General features: G+C 40.1%; 1 protein-coding gene across 1 annotated transcript in view; it reads left to right on the plus strand.

The window, feature by feature from the left end:
* The window catches only part of ADGRV1 (adhesion G protein-coupled receptor V1), a 548,798-nt gene that overhangs the window by 475,690 nt on the left and 57,181 nt on the right, over nt 1-15,927 (plus strand). The window contains exon 88 of the mRNA XM_047730885.1: nt 5,486-5,607. Coding sequence (XP_047586841.1) covers nt 5,486-5,607 — 122 coding nt within the window. The remainder of the gene's footprint in view (nt 1-5,485; nt 5,608-15,927) is intronic.

Genomic DNA, 15,927 nt, shown 5'->3' on the forward strand with positions numbered 1-15,927 from the left:
TCAAACCCCACATCAGGCTCTCTGTTCCACGGAGAGCCTGCTTCCTCCTCTCTCTCTGCCTGCCTCTCTGCCTACTTGTGATTTCTGTCTGTCAAATAAATAAAATCTTTAAGAAAAAAAAAAAAAGATAATGTTTTCAACATTCATCCATGTTGCAGCACATGTCAGAATGTCATTCCTTTTTGAAGCTGAGTAATATTCCATCGTGTGTGTATACAGGAGGAAGCATTTTCACTGCAAACATTTTCACTGCATTATTAATAAGGCATAAGGCAATTTGGCCGTAAAAGACAAAGTCATGAAAAAGAAAAGAGGAGCTTCGTTAAAAAGGATATCATGAAATATGAAAAGTGAATGACAAAACTTAAAAAGACTTTATTGTGAAATATGAAACATTTGGATACATTTTATTTATTTATTAAAAGATTTTATTTATTTGACAGACAGAGATCATAGGTAGGCAAAGAGGCAGGCAGAGAGAGAGGGGGAAAGCAGGCTCCCTGCTGAGCAGAGAGCCTGATTCGGGCTCGATCCCAGGACCCTGGGATTGTGTCCTGAGCCGTAGGCAGAGGCTTAACCTACTGAGCCACCCAGGTACCTCTTATTTATTTATTTATTTATTTTTAAGTAAGCTCCATGCCCGACATGGGACTTGACCTCTAGGAAACTGATATGATTTTCATTAAGTGCAGCATTAATTTTCATTGTGCCGAATGGAAATCACAGTAGCTGTTAAACAACAACACGCCCTTACCCTTTCATCACCACCACCCACTCTGGAACAGCCCTTCTCATGTGGTAGTTACTCTACGCCCCAAAGAGGATAAAGATACCTGCTCAGTGGTGGATTAGCCATAAAGCTGATGAAGTTTAAATTTTAGGGCCTCTCCCTTGCATAAATCCCCTCTAAGATTCGATACCTAATTTTGCTTTGGCAATTCTTATTTTTTAAAGTAGCCTCTGCAAGTTTTATAGACTTCAGGCCCACAAAATCTGCATTTGTCTCTGGATATGTTTCTTCTATCTGAAATTGTGTACTCATCATTGTTGTACTTCTGGGAAACCAGCCTGGGGTCTGTTGTTCAGTATACTAAGTTATTTATGACTGGCTTTCTTCCTTGCAGAGTTTCTGGTCTGGGGTGCCAAGCTACCACGCTTTTCTGCGGAGTTCCAGAGAAACCTAGGCCATGGGTGTTTTAGTCAGTCCCAGTATGCTCTCTTGGCTCTCCCGCTGAGCTTTGTCAGCACACAGCACTTGTTTGGCTCTAGGCACGTTAGAGGAACATGCAGGCCAAATTTTGAAAATCGGGTTCCTAGTTGTTCATGCAAAATACACATGTCCTTTTGTACTCTGCACAGAGCCATAAATAGAATTTTGTACTTACACAGTGGGAACAAAGAATGCAACTGCCAGACTTGATATCTAATCTTTAAAGAATTTAATGAGCATAGCATAGGAAGTTTCCTAAATATTAGGGTATCTTGTCATAAGTAAAAATGAGCCTCTGGCCTTTCATCAGATTGTATGATTTCATTAAACAAAAATAAATTTTTATAAAATTTAAATAAATCTTAATATATTCTTTCCTGTTCTGCTACAAGGCATTAATGACAAAGGAATTATTCATCTGTATAAACTATGTCTTTTTTTTAAAAAAAGATTTTATTTATTTATTTGACAAAGAGAGGGAGAGCAAGCACAAGCAGGGGAGCAGCAGGCAGAGGAAGAGGGCAGGGAGCCCAACGTGGGGCTCCATCCCAGGACCCCAGGATCATGACCTGAAACGAAGGCATTTAACTGCCTGAGCCACCCAGGTGTCCCAGACTGTGTCTTATATTATTCTTATTTTCTCTGTGAAGTTATAATAATAACTCAGGCAATTCTGTATTCTTTATGAAGGGCCTATTTTGGGAAGATACCAGCATAGTGTCCTCTTAAACCCTTTTTTCTTCTCGAAAAAGAAAGAATGCTCAGTTTCCCTATTCCACCTCCCCTACTCCATTCCCTTTCCTTCCTTTCTCTTCTAGTGCTTTTCCTTTCCCTTCCCTCCCCAAAGAATCCCACCCTAAAGCCATCCTCACAGTTACCATCTGCAGAAAGGTGTTAAAGAATGGAATTCAGGAATCTCGTTCATTGCGAGGGGGCATTTATTGGGGGGGGGGTGTACAGCCCCACATGAGGTGTCAGAACCCACGTGTGCAAGGGAGAACCCACAGCACCAGGAGACTGGTCACAATCAAATAGGGCAGTTGATCAAATAGGTAAATATATTAAGAATAATGAAAAATAGATTTCTTTTTTTTTTTAAGATTTTATTTATTTATTTGACAGAGAGAGGCCACAAGTAGGCAGAGAGGCAGGCAGAGAGAGAGGAGGAAGCAGGCTCCCCGCTGAGCAGAGATCCCGATGCGGGCCTCAATCCCAGGACCCTGAGATCATGACCTGAGCCAAAGGCAGAGGCTTAACCCACTGAGCCACCCAGGTGTCCGAGAAATAGATTTCTTAACAACAGATAAGAGATTTATGAAAATTAAAAGGAAGGAAATTAGGATTAACCCTGTGGTGTTGGATTGAAATTAGATGTATTGGTGTGAACCGGTGCTGATGTTCATTATATAGAGATAGATCCAGTGATCTAGATGCTTGTGTACGTTCATATGTGAACCTCCATATATTCTCTAGCTCTGTCTGCTGGGAAGGTTTAGGGGCAGAAACCCCAATAATTACAAGCATACCTAGCACCCAGTCATGGTTTCTAAATGCCATTCTCCCCAAAAAGAAACCAGAACTGGATCAGGGAAGGTACAAGATGAGTTTGAAACACCTTGTTGGACCATTGGGGCACCTGGGTGGCTCAGTGGTTAAAGCCTCTACCTTCGGCTCAGGTCATGATCCCAGGGTCCTGGGATCGAGCCCCACATCAGGCTCTCTGTTTGGCGGGGAGCCTGGTTCCTCCTCTCTCTCTCTGCCTGCTTCTCTGCCTTCTTGTGATCTGCCAAATAAATAAAATAAAATAAAATAAAATAAAATAAATAAAATCTTTTAAAAAGAAAGAAAGAAAGAAAGAAAGAAAGAAAGAAAGAAAGAAAGAAAGAAAGAAAGAAACATCTTGTTGGACCAGAAATCAAGGAAGTACTTACAGAATGATGAGGACATAACAAAAGGCTCAGAAGCCATCTTCCAGGGGCTCCCATTAGTCAAATTTAGGATAATTTGGGACATCAACATGAAAATAATGGACAGTAACCCATTAAGTACATATGAGTCCATGTTTTAAAAATAAATAAATGAGTAAATTAAGCATTCAATAAGGACAAAGGTATTTATCCAGTTTCAAAGTAATCCCACATGAATACTTAATAATCACAAAGGAAAACAGACTAACTTCACAGGGGAGACGTATGCAGCCACTACCTTAATCAAGTGACCTGAATGAGTTGCCCAAGTCATGGGACGAATCAAATTTTTGTGCTACCCAACGGAATGCTAAGAGCCCAGCCTCCCTTCTGTGATTTCTGCCAAACTTTATAACCTAAATCACAGGAAAACATCAGATGAACTCAAATTTAAGGACGCTCTACAGGAAAAACCGACCAGTAGTCTTCAAAAGTATCAGTCTTAGGGGCGCCTGGGTGGCTCAGTGGGTTAAAGCCTCTGCCTTTGGCTCAGGTCATGATCTCAGGGTACTGGGATCGAGTCCCACATCGGGCTCTCTGCTAAGCAGGGAGCCTGCTTCCTCCTCTCTCTCTGCCTACCTCTCTGCCTACTTGTGATCTGTCTGTCAAATAAATAAATAATAAAAATTTTTTAAAAAAAGTATCAATCTTAAAAACCAAGTACACACAGGTGCAGTGTTTGGGATTAAAGGAGATTGTAGAAGCGTGTCAGCCGGACCTTTCTGCTACAAAGGAGGTGATGGAAACAATAGACAAATCTTGAGTGGGATCTGAGGATGGCAGTAATAGATCAGCATTACTTTCCTGATTTGATGGTCCCATTGTGTTTATGTAGGAGAACGTCTTTGTAGAAAATATACATTAATGTATTCAGAGAGGAGGGGCACCCAGGTGGCTCAGTCAGTTAAGTGTCCGACTCTTGATCTGGGGATTCTGAGTTCAAGCAACATATGTGGTGTAGAGATTACTACTACTAATAATAATAACAAACTTAAAAATGTTACTTTAAAAAATATATTAAAACATGGAGTATTCAGAGAGTGATGCAGGATTCAGTTGGCAACTTTTAAGTGGTTCAATAAGAAAACAAACCTGTGTGGTCAAACTGTACTGGCGGCTCTTCTAAAAGGTCGAGAATGTTTCAAAATAAAAGCTTTAAATTGCTGAGGTTGGGTTATTTAATTCTTCTGATTTCCAGAGTACATGTAGATTCTAGGCAATAAGTGGTAATGGTGGGTGTATATGGACCTTGAGGTCTGTCCTAAGAGGTGTCAGTAGTGTGGTCCATTCTGATGTCTTTCAACAGCTTGAAATGTGCTTATTTGTAGCTACTATGATCTGATTCTCTTTCTAAGTCTTATATAGCTTATGATTTCAATGCTAAAATCCCCTTTTTAAGGTTATTATTCTATAATGCACATGTCAATGACAAAAGACAAGGGTAATGAAGTCCTTGGCCCTGAAGAAATCTGTCCTGGAAACTACTGAAATAAATGGCATGAGAAACAATGGGTAGACTAAACTTAGTGTTGGCAATAGCAAACCCATCACTTCATCTTGGCTCTAATGTTAGCTATAAAGTTTGGTGTCTTTTCTGTTAAAAAAAGAGAGAGAGAGAGAGAGAGATGAGTATATCCTTTGCCATGATACACAAACTAGTATTTGTATCATTTCTGTTTAAAATGTCAGGTTAGGAGCACCTGGGTGGTTCAGTCAGTTAAGTGTCTGCCTTCGGCTCAGGTCATGATCCCCAGGTCCTGGCTACGAGTCCTGCCTCATGCTCTCTGCTCAGCGAAGAGCCTGCTTCTCCCTCTCCCTGGGCCTGCCTCTCTGCCTGCTTGTGCTCGCTCTCTATCTTTGTCTCTCTGTCAAGTAAATAAATAATATCTTTCAATAAATTTTTAAAAAGTGGAGTTAAACTACTCTAATTTCGGGAGCATACCACTGCCTGCCTTTTCCTGGTGGAGGGCTCTTCAAGGGGATTTACCTGGGGTTGAAATGTGATTGCATCTCTGTAATTGTTCATGGCGCTTCCTGAACAGTCCAGCAGGTGGTAGTCTAGGAGAGGCACAGTTCTCATTCTTCCCCACCCCCCTGCCTACCAGCAAAACAGAACGAATGTAGACTCAGAAACGTGCCTTCTCCTCTCTGGCAAAAGAATGGGATTTCCAAGGTTGTTCTTTCAAAATGGGTACTTCGGCATACACAAGAAGAAGTATCACAAGAAGAGAGCCAATATGAATCTGTGTGTATGTGTGACTATGCAGTACACCAAAGCTCAAAAAAAAATTTTTTTTTTAATTTCTAGAAATTCCACTGGTTTTATATCTCTTTGGCCTGATTTCTGTGACATGGCTTTGGGGAGGCCTGCACATGGCTTACAGACACTTCTGGATGTTGGTCCTCTTTGTCATTTTCAACAGTCTGCAGGTAAGCTTATAATCTGGTTATTGATGGCACATGTATCCTCGTGAACACCGGACATGGAGTTTCAATGTCAAGGAATCAAGTGTCAACTCATAAATGAATTCTTAAACACACCATGCAGAGTTGTAGAATAAAATGATGGGGGGGCTAAATCTTTAATAACTGAAATACAGCTGGGCTTCTAACTTGCTGATTATACAGATAGAGAAGACATAAAATATTTACCCTCCTTTATTTAGAGAATATCTAGGTAACTACAGAAAAATATTTCTCTTTCAGCAGGATTGAAGTTTATAAACTTTTCAGGTGGTAGCCATGGAGGACCTGTGCACATATTTGGACGGTGGCTGTATCTAGAAGTTAGATCAATTGAGGAGTGAAATAGACACCAGTGTTCAAGCAGTCCACTCTCAAGTGAAATGAGAGTGTTTTGGTTCACTGAAAAATGATTGACATCCTCTAAGTCTGGCAATGCCCAGCTTAAATTAGTTTTGTGAGCGTGCTTGGATAGCATAACTAGAAATTATATAACTGGAGCAAAAATTAAAGCCCGACTTTTTAGTGCTTTTGTTAAAATAGAAAAAAGTTGTACTCTGAAATTAACAAATGGAACAAGTGAACTCATTTTCCTTATTTTCCAAAGTGAAAAGGTCTGTCCTGGACCAAAATAATTTCTTGAATTTACCAAAGATATCTCTAAACACAAGTCCCTCTTTTGACCACCATCTTGCCAGGAACATGTGTAGAAAAACCCATTAGGATGATAGCATACAACTAAAATAAGACTCAAAGCATATTTCGGTTTAATTTTAAGGTGATGATTTAGTTAGTGACACCTTCTCTTCCAGCAGGATGCCTAATCAAATCATAATATGGACTTAGGAAGGGCAAAAAGTTTGGCATCAAGTTGACACAAGTAGATACACAGACATCTCTTTATAGCCATGGTGAGAATCAAGTGCCTGCTCCTAGCACACTGTGTTAGTGCTTCCTGTACCAGGATGAAGGTGACAGGCCTGCTCCTCGAGAATGTGATGATTCAGGAGAGTAAACAGTCACTAGTGAGAGTACACTGTGGCAGGTGCTGTGTAAACAAAATGTTGTTAAGAGCTGAGTGAAGGGCCTATTTATTCCCACCTGTGCTGGCCTTTGAGATGAGAACCAGAAGTGAGCCATTCAGGTCAGAGGCCCTGTCTGGTCACCTTTGAATCCCTAAGACCTAGGGGAGCCAGCACCAAGGTCCCCACTGACAGCCTGCAGATGTATTATTTGGTGGACCCACGACAGTACACTGAACAGTGTTTTAAGTAATTTAATATTTGTGGCAGATCTTTAAAATTGAGAAATTTCACATAAAAACTTGAATTTCTGACTTTTCGTTAATGGCAGTACCAGCAATTCTCGAGTCCTAAGTAGATGCTGCCCCCTTGAGATGGGGCATGTGACCTTATAAGACGTGATCGACTGCATTCATTCATTTCACCTGCCCTTGAGTTCGTGACACCTTTAATGCTGATTAACTAAGTGAAGAGTGTATGGTTAGAGATGTGAATTTCAGGCAGAGAAACAGCATTAGCCTGGGCAGTGCAAAGGGAAAGCGATACATCTTGCCAAGATTTAACAAAGAGCTGGGATGGGAGTGTTAAGAAGAAGAGCTTTGCAGTTAGGAAGGTAACCCTGGGAGCAGACACGGACATGGTAGGTTGAATTCCACGCCATGTTACCATGCTTGAACTCCATGCCATGTTACCATGCTTGGGATGGGATGTTAAACTTCAGCTTTTAAGCAGTGGGAAGCCATCAGAGTTGGAGTTTTTGTTTGTTTCGTTCTGATTTGCTTTTTATGTTTTGTGAGTTTTTAAATTTTTTTAATTTTGGTTATGAATGACATGCTTATACTACTTTTTAGAAAGGTAGCTGGAAACAGTTAGGAGGGTATTGAAATGTGGAACATCTCCGGTTGGGTGGGCTACTATCAGATTCCAGCCCATAATGCTCTGGTGGCATACCTGGAAATAGAGAGTAGGTGATAGGTTTGAGGGCTGTAGAGGTAACTATCAATGCAATTTGGTTTGCCGATGAAATGTAGGAATGTACAATACGAAAGAACAACTCAGGGCACCTGGGTGGCCCAGTTGGCTCTTGATTTCAGCTCAAGTCAGGATCTCAAGGTTGTGGGATGGGGCTCTATGTTGAGGGCAGAGTCTGCTTGAGATTCTTCCCTCCCGCACTCACTCTCTCTCCACCTCTCTCAAATAAATAAATAAATAAATAAATAAATAAATAAATAAATAAAATCAGAAAGAAAGACAAACAAATACCTGGCTCAAGGCAAATGCCTGGGAAGCCACACCTTTAGTCAACATGAAGATTAGATCCAGCACAGGGTTCTAGGAAATGTGCAGTAAGTTTAGTGAGTTGGTAAGATGTGGGAGAGATTAGTAGTGCTACCAATATTTTAGGGGTGCCTGGGTGTCTCAGTAACTTAAACATCTGCCTTTAGCTTCACTCATGACCCAGGGTCCTAGGATCAGAGTCCCAGTTCGGGCTCTCTGCAGTGGGGAGCCTGCTTCTCCCTCTCCCTCTGCCTGTTGTTCCCCCTGCTTGTGTGCTCGCTCACTCTCTCTCTCTCTCTCTTGCCCTCTCTCTGACAAATAAATAAAATCTTAGAAAAGAAAAAGGCTACCAATATTTTAGTTAACTAGGTACTGGAAGAGAGCTAGTGAAAGAGATTGTTAATGAAAGGGAACCAGGTTAGAACAGTTTGGAGCTGCTGGTAGGAAAGAAAGCTTCAAAAGAAAACAATACAAAGTCTGGCAAGTGTAGCGAAGATAAATAGGATAAGAGCTGAGGGCAGTGTGGTCTAGTGCAGTGCTCCCCGACTGTGGTTTGTATCAGAATCACATGGACGGCTGACTGAAACACAGACTTCCTGATCCAGTAGGTCTGGGCAGACTCGAGAGTGTGCTTTTGTAGCAAGTTCCCAGATTATGCTGATTCAGCTGGTCTAGGAACCACAGTCTGAGAACCAGTGCTGTAGTAAAGCATGATCCTAACTCCACCAGCCCATCTTATCTGGTTGACTCCGGCTGAATCATGGATACAAATTGTTTTCTACTTTTACTTACTTCATCTATGAAATGGGAATAAATACTACTTAGGATTATGGTATGATTTAATTAAGGGACATAACAAATATAAAGCAATTGTAGATAACTTCACATATAAGGAATAGTTACCTTTATTCAAGAAGTTTAATGGAGAATAAAGAGAAAGGAATAGCTTAGGAAGCATGTTTGACTGATTCAAAGGAGATTTGTTTTGTTTTACTTGTGAAAAGAACTAACAAAGAAGGAGAAACTGACAAGTGGAGGAAAGACTCTGCTGTGCCAGATCACAGACAGGGCAGGAAGAACAGAAGGGATGAAGGGTGGAGGAGAGGTATTTCTCTCTCAGGCTAGGGAAGGAGGGGAAAAAAGGTAAACATGGAAAAACCACTTTAAAGCTGGAAGTGTGGAAAGTTGGAATTTGCATCTAATGCCCTCTCTTTTCTCTGAAAGTCAGGAAGCAAGGACATTTACTGAGAAAAATGGGTTGAAAGCTTGAGCTAAAAACAGTAAAAAGTATGGAGCAGCCTCTAGGCAGAAAGTAAATAGCAAGCTATGGTGGGTTGGAAGGTGGTCATGAGATGGACTGCTTATAGAGGAAACCATGGGCTTCAGTGGAGGTTAGACAGCTGAAATCAGTGACTAAACCACTCAGCAGTAATTGTAGAAATGTAAACCTTAAGGTAGAAATGGTAGCCAGCGTAAATTATCCAACCACCTACACACAGAAAAGTCTATTGAGCTCTTTAGTAAAAGAGATCTGTTGCAGTATGCCTAGGTGGCTCAGTCGGTTAAGCGTCTGCTTCAGTCAGTCATGATCCCAGAATTCTGGGATCGGGTCCCTCATCAGGCTCCCTGCTCAGTGGGAGCCTCCTCCTCCCTCTGCCTGCCCCTCCCCCTGCTTGTGCTCTCGCTCTGACGAATAAAATCTTAAGAAACAGAGAACTGTTGAGCATTAAATGATAGTTCATGGGGAGATGTAAAAAAAAAATCATTATTTCTAAAAAAATCTATTTCTTAGAGGAACTTAAAGCTAAGTATAAAAACGAAAAACATTTCAAATCCATATGTAATGAGCTTTATTCAATCTTTGTGGCACTATTGAAGCAATGAGTACATTCCTGGTACCAGTGCTCAGTGAATCATTTCTAAAAGGAATGCCTGTTAAGAAACAAAAAATATGATTTCACTAGCATTTATTAGGTTTCATTTGGTTTATAAACTGCTTCATGTCTTCAACTTGGGCATTTTCATGGAATGTGGCTATATAGTAGTAAGATCTTCCAAGTATGTCCCATGAAGCCTTAATGGTTATTATCTTTTTTTTTTTTTTTTTTTGCACTGGCCTTTGTATGTTTTTTAACTGGCTTTTGTCAACACCTGCAACCACCAAAGTATCTATCTTATGCTTGGCTACTGTATTTTGCCCAGAGGAGATTACTGCCTCATTTTTTATCCAGACTATTAATGTATGATAGATGCTCAAAGACTAATAGATAAAATATATTTTTATAATATTCTGAATTTTTACATATTTATTATATGACGCAGTTTTTAAAAGAGAATCTTTTTTTTTTTTCCAAGTAAACTCTACCCACAATGTGAGGCTCAAACTCATGCCCCAAGTTCAAGAGTCATATGACTTACTAATTTTGGGGGCCAGGTGCTCCCAAAGGAGAATATTTTAAATGTTTTTGTTGTTTTTTTTTTTTACTTGAGTATAGTTGACACATAATGTTACATTAGTCAGGTGCACAACACAGTGATTCAGCATCTCTCCACATTATGCTGTGCTCACAAGTGTAACTACTGTCACCATACAAGGCTATTACAGTATCATTGACTCTGTTCTCTACACTGTGCCTCTCATTGCTGTGACTTCTTCATTCCGAAACTGGAAGCCTATATTTCCCAATCCCTTTAACCCGTTTTGCCCATCCTTCCTCTTCCATCCTCTCTGGCAATCATCAGTTCGTTCTCTGTATTTATAGGTCTGATTCTACTTTTTGTGTGTTTGTTTATTCATATGGCATTTATCTTTCATAGTCTGCCTTATTTCACTTTGCCTAATACTGCCTAGGCCTATCCCTGTTATTACAAATGGCATAATATCATCCTTTCTTAAGGCAGCATAATATTTCATGTATGTAGATACTACACCATTATCCATTTGTCCATCAATGGGCATGTAGGTCTTCCATTCCATGGCTATTGTAAGTAATGCTGTAATAAATATAGGGGTGCATTTATCTTTCAAATTAGTATTTTTGTTTTCTTAGGGTAAGTACCCAAAGTGGATTTATTGGGTCATATGTTATTTCTATTTTTAATTTTTCAAGGAACCTCCTTACTGTATTCCACAGTGTCTGTTCCCACCAACAGCATATGATGGTTTCTTTTTCTACACATCTTCTCCAACACTTGTTATTTCTTGCCTTTGTTATTGCAGCCATTCTGATGAGTATAAGGTGATATCTGACTGTGGTTTTGATTTGCATTTCCCTAATGATTAGTGATGTTATCTATCTTTTCATGTGTCTATTGGTCATCTCTATGTCTTCTATAAAAAAAATCTATTCAAGTCCTCTGCCCATTTTTTTTTACTAAGTTCAATTAGCCAACATATAGAACATCATTAATTTTTTATGTAGTGTTCAGTGATTCATTAGCTGTGTATAACAGCCAGGGTTCTTCACATCACATGCCTTCCTTTATACCCATCACCTGGTTACTCCATTCCTCCACTCCCCTCCCTTCTGCAACCCTCAGTTTGTTTCCCAGAGTCCAGAGCCTTTCATGGTTTGTCTCCCTCTCTGATTGTTCCCACTTCAGTTTTCCCTCCCTTCCCCTGTGGTCCTCTGAGCTATTCCTTATGGTCCATATATGAGTGAAACCATACGATAATTGTCTTTCTCTGCTTGACTTACTTCACTTAGCATAATCCCCTCCAGTTCTGTCCATGTCAGTGTAATTGGTGGGTATTCATCCTTTCTGATAGCTGAGTAATATTCCTTTGTATATATGGACCACATCTTTATCCATTCATCTGTTGAAGGATATCATGCTCTGCCCAGTTTTAAATCAGATTGTGTTTTTTTGGGGGGGGGGTGTTGAGTTGTATACGTTTTTATGTATTTTGGAACTTAACTGCTTATTTGATAGATCATTTGCAAATATCTTCTCTCATTCAGTAGATTGGGGGTTTTTTGTTTTGTTTTATTAGTGGTTTCCTTCGCTATGAAAAAGTTATATATATATATATATATATATATATACATATATATTTAGTCCCAGTAGTTTTTTTTTTTTTTAAAGGGAATCCTAATCACTTGAAATATTATCAGGAATTTCTTTTCACTTTCTGAAGATTCAAAGTTGAGCTTCCAACCATCCAATACATTTGAGCCTTTAAAAAAATGTATATGCAGTACTTTATAATGCTTGATGGATACAAATACAAAGTGAGGTTAAGAAAAATTATCATTCTAGGTATGTCTGCTATTATTTTTATCGCTTAATAATCTTATTGACCATGGTGGCCACACCAGTGCAAGACTCACCTCCTCCCAGCTTTCTAGCCCTAGCACTGAAGGAGCTTATTCTCAAATAGGAAAATCCTATGTAGGACTTAAATTACCCTCACCTTGGACCACAGACAATGAAGAAACCGGTCACATGGTGACAGATACTCTGGCCAGGCATGGGTCATGAGCAGACTCCATTGGTAGAAGGAGATGAATTGATCTGCTTGATCTCACAAAACCACATAGAGTGGAATTCCCAGCAGAGGAAAAGGATGCTTTTATCAATAAAAGGAGTGCAACCGTGATAGGTAAGCTAATTTAACAGATATCCACTATATGTATTTTCTAAATTTTCTTGTTCATTCGTGTAAGTTTGGGCAAGGCTGAAAACAGCCATTGTCAAACCACTGGGATACTTCATCTGTGTAGCCTCCATTTATTATGAGTATCCTTGGTATCTGTTATCTAACCAATGTCTCTGTACCCTCCACAAGAAATTCCTAAGAGACCATGTTTAGTATATTTAATATTTTTCTAATTCCCGGATCCATTCATCCAATAGCCATTATTTTTTAAAAAGTGAATTATTAAAGTATTATTTCTAAGATTTGTGCTAATGTTTATACATCACAGCTTTCTTAGACTGTTTAGTTGAAGGTATATTCAAACTGTGTGACGATAATGGGAGTAATCACCAAGCTTGATACTCAGCTGGTAGGCACTGCTCCAACCCTATCAGTTGTGAAAGTATTGAAATAGCTAGTGTTTTAACTTCGTGCATGTGTCTGGTTTCTAGCCACTTAAGCCAGGAGCATCCCCAGACTTCCAGCAGCTGAAAGACTAATGCTTGGCCAGACAGGGAGCCTCCAGGAACCTAACTCCAGCTCTAGACCTGTGGCCATCCCGATTGGTCAGTGTCTGTGCCACACTCATTAAACATTTTGCATATCATGCCCAGCTTAAGTACGTTCCGAAGTTTTTCTATTTTTAACCTGAATGACTTAAATACAGCATTTATTTCAATTTTCTTCAAGGACTTTCTCACTGACTAACAGCTTTTTTACATGTGTAGGGAATCCCATGTAGGATAATAAGGGTAGCCAGCAATATCAGGCATAAGCTTCTTAAAGATGCTGGAAAACAAGTTTTTGGAGAAGATTCATACACATAGAAGAACCTTTCCAAAAACTGAAGTGCATTCTTGGAATGCATAAGCTGGCAAGGGAGCAGAACTTTACATAGTATCGGGATATGACACTTCTCAGTATGTGAATTATGAGACCACATTGTTTGGAGTCCCGTTTGACTGTCTCTCTGTAACTGGCTTTTACATGTTCGTTTATACAAGCATCTGGTCTCGAGATGTTCCCGAGATGTTCCCTGGCAGTATTTGAACTACTCGCTCTTTCAGAGTAGGGAGTCGCAACATGGAGTCTGTAACTAAAAATATACAGCCTGTGTTCAAATTTAAGATCAGCTGGTTAAAATCATGTTTATTCCTAGCCCCATGTCTTCAAACAACTGAGTGGCCAGGAAATAAGTAACTCAAAGGTGGAAACTGTTTCTTCTACAGTAGGCAGAGAGGCAGGCAGAGAGAGAGAGGAGGAAGCAGGCTCCCTGCTAAGCAGAGAGCCTGATGCGGAGCTCAATCCCAGGATCCTGGGATCATGACCCGAGCTGAAGGCAGAGGCTTTAACCCACTGAGCCACCCAGGCGCCCCAGGCCTTTTTTTTTTTTTTTTTTTTTTTGACAGAGAGAGAGATCACAAGCAGAGAAGCAGGCAGAGAGTGGGGGGAAGCAGGCTCCCCACTGAGCAGAGAGCCCGACACAGGGCTCGATCCCAGGACCCCAAGATCATGACCCAAGCCAAAGGCAGAGGCCCAACCCACTGAGCCACCCAGATGCCCTTAGAGCCTTTTTAAAAAAGATTTTATTTGTCTGAGAGAGAGAGCACAAGTGGAGGGAGGGGCAGAAAGAGAGAAAGGGATAAGCAGACTCCAGACTCCATGCTGAGCGTAGAGCCTGATGATGAGTTCCATGTGGGCTCAGTCTCAAGACCCTGAGATCATGACCTGAGCCAAAATCAGACACTTAACTGACTGAGTCACCCAGGTGCCCCAAAACTAAAGCCTTCCTTAATGCAGAAATCTTCCCAAATGAAAATAATCCCTGAGTTATCCTAAGAACTGGAACATGTTTCTTTGTTCACAAAAACAAAGTTCATTGCAATTGGAATAGAAAATTAATAATCCTCCTTTAATGTTCTGTGAACATTCCTATTTAGCATCCAGAGGGGTTCAGTGCAGGTGTCTGCTTAGATACAGTACTTACTTAGTCTTGGCTGCTTCCTTTTGAGGATAAACAGCTCTTGGGAAATACACATTGTTAAATAATCAGTTACAGAGGACTAATTGTTTCAAGGCACTCCCTTTGCAATTGCTTTCCAACAGCCAACAGTAATAAGAAATGTCACTTTGTTTCCATTGGAGACTAGCACATGAACTATTCATGAAGAGTGGAAAAGCAATCTTCCCAGAAAACCCTGGAATAAACATGTTGAAGCCAGGGGAGGTTGGGACTCTCATTGATTTGTCCCAGAGCCATGTTAAGTTCAGTGAGGAGAAAGGGGAAAAAAAAAAAAGGGCTATACTTATTTTGTAGCGAGACATGCAGAGACTAATGAATGCCTGGTGTGCTCTTCAAAACATCCCAGAACATTTCTATAAGTTTACGAATAAATATACAGAAGCTAAGACAAAGAGGTGTATTTAAATTCTCTTGATTAGGTCATGCCACTATTTGACAATGAGTGACAGTGTCTTAACATTGCCTCCTCGTTACACCGGTGATTGGTCAGGCAGGGCCCTTTGAACAGACTGCAGGATTTTTACTTTTGTTTGTACTAGATTCTGTAAATAAAAGTGTCAGGGTCTGATCTGCCAGTGGGTGTCTTCCATGAATACAGCTTTAGTAAGGAGAGGATTGTATAACCTATCTTTTGACACCTGGTTCTATCCTTGCTAAACAAAAGGTGCCTCCATTTCTCCTGCACTAATGCTTCCATTTCAGAGTTTTCTCTGTGCCCTCTGTCACCAGTTTTTTTTCCTTTTTTTTTTTTTTTTTTTTTTGCATTTTAACTATGTAGCATGTTTTCCTGGACTGTGTGGGCCCTTATCTTACCAGTGAAAAGATCTAGCATATTCTCATCCTTGAAATAGCAATCATACAAGAATTAGAGTAAACACGTGATATACCTCCTTTTGTTACAACAGTTCTGGGAGAGGAAAGCAAATGGGGAACATTTGGGGCCATTTTTCACCTCATCATTTGGATTCTTTTTTTTTTTTTTTAACAACGTTATTTATTTATTTATTTATTTATTTATTTATTTATTTGACAGAGAGACAGCATGAGCAGGGAGCATGGCAGGCAGAAAAAGAGGGAGAAGAAGTTTCCCCACAGAGCAAGGAGCCTGATGCAGGACCTGATCCCAGGATCCTGGGATCATGACCTGAGCCGAAGTCAGACTCTTAACTGACTGAGCCACCCAGGCACCCCAGTTCTTTGCCTTAGTGTAATTCATAATTTTTCCAGAGTCTAAAATTTTATTATCTTTTATAATGCTTAATGCTTAATCTTATAATACTCTTATAGCTTATATCTCTTATAATACTTAATACTTAATCTTATAA

The sequence above is a fragment of the Lutra lutra genome, chromosome 5 (assembly GCF_902655055.1).
Source record: "Lutra lutra chromosome 5, mLutLut1.2, whole genome shotgun sequence".
NCBI lineage: Eukaryota > Metazoa > Chordata > Mammalia > Carnivora > Mustelidae > Lutra > Lutra lutra.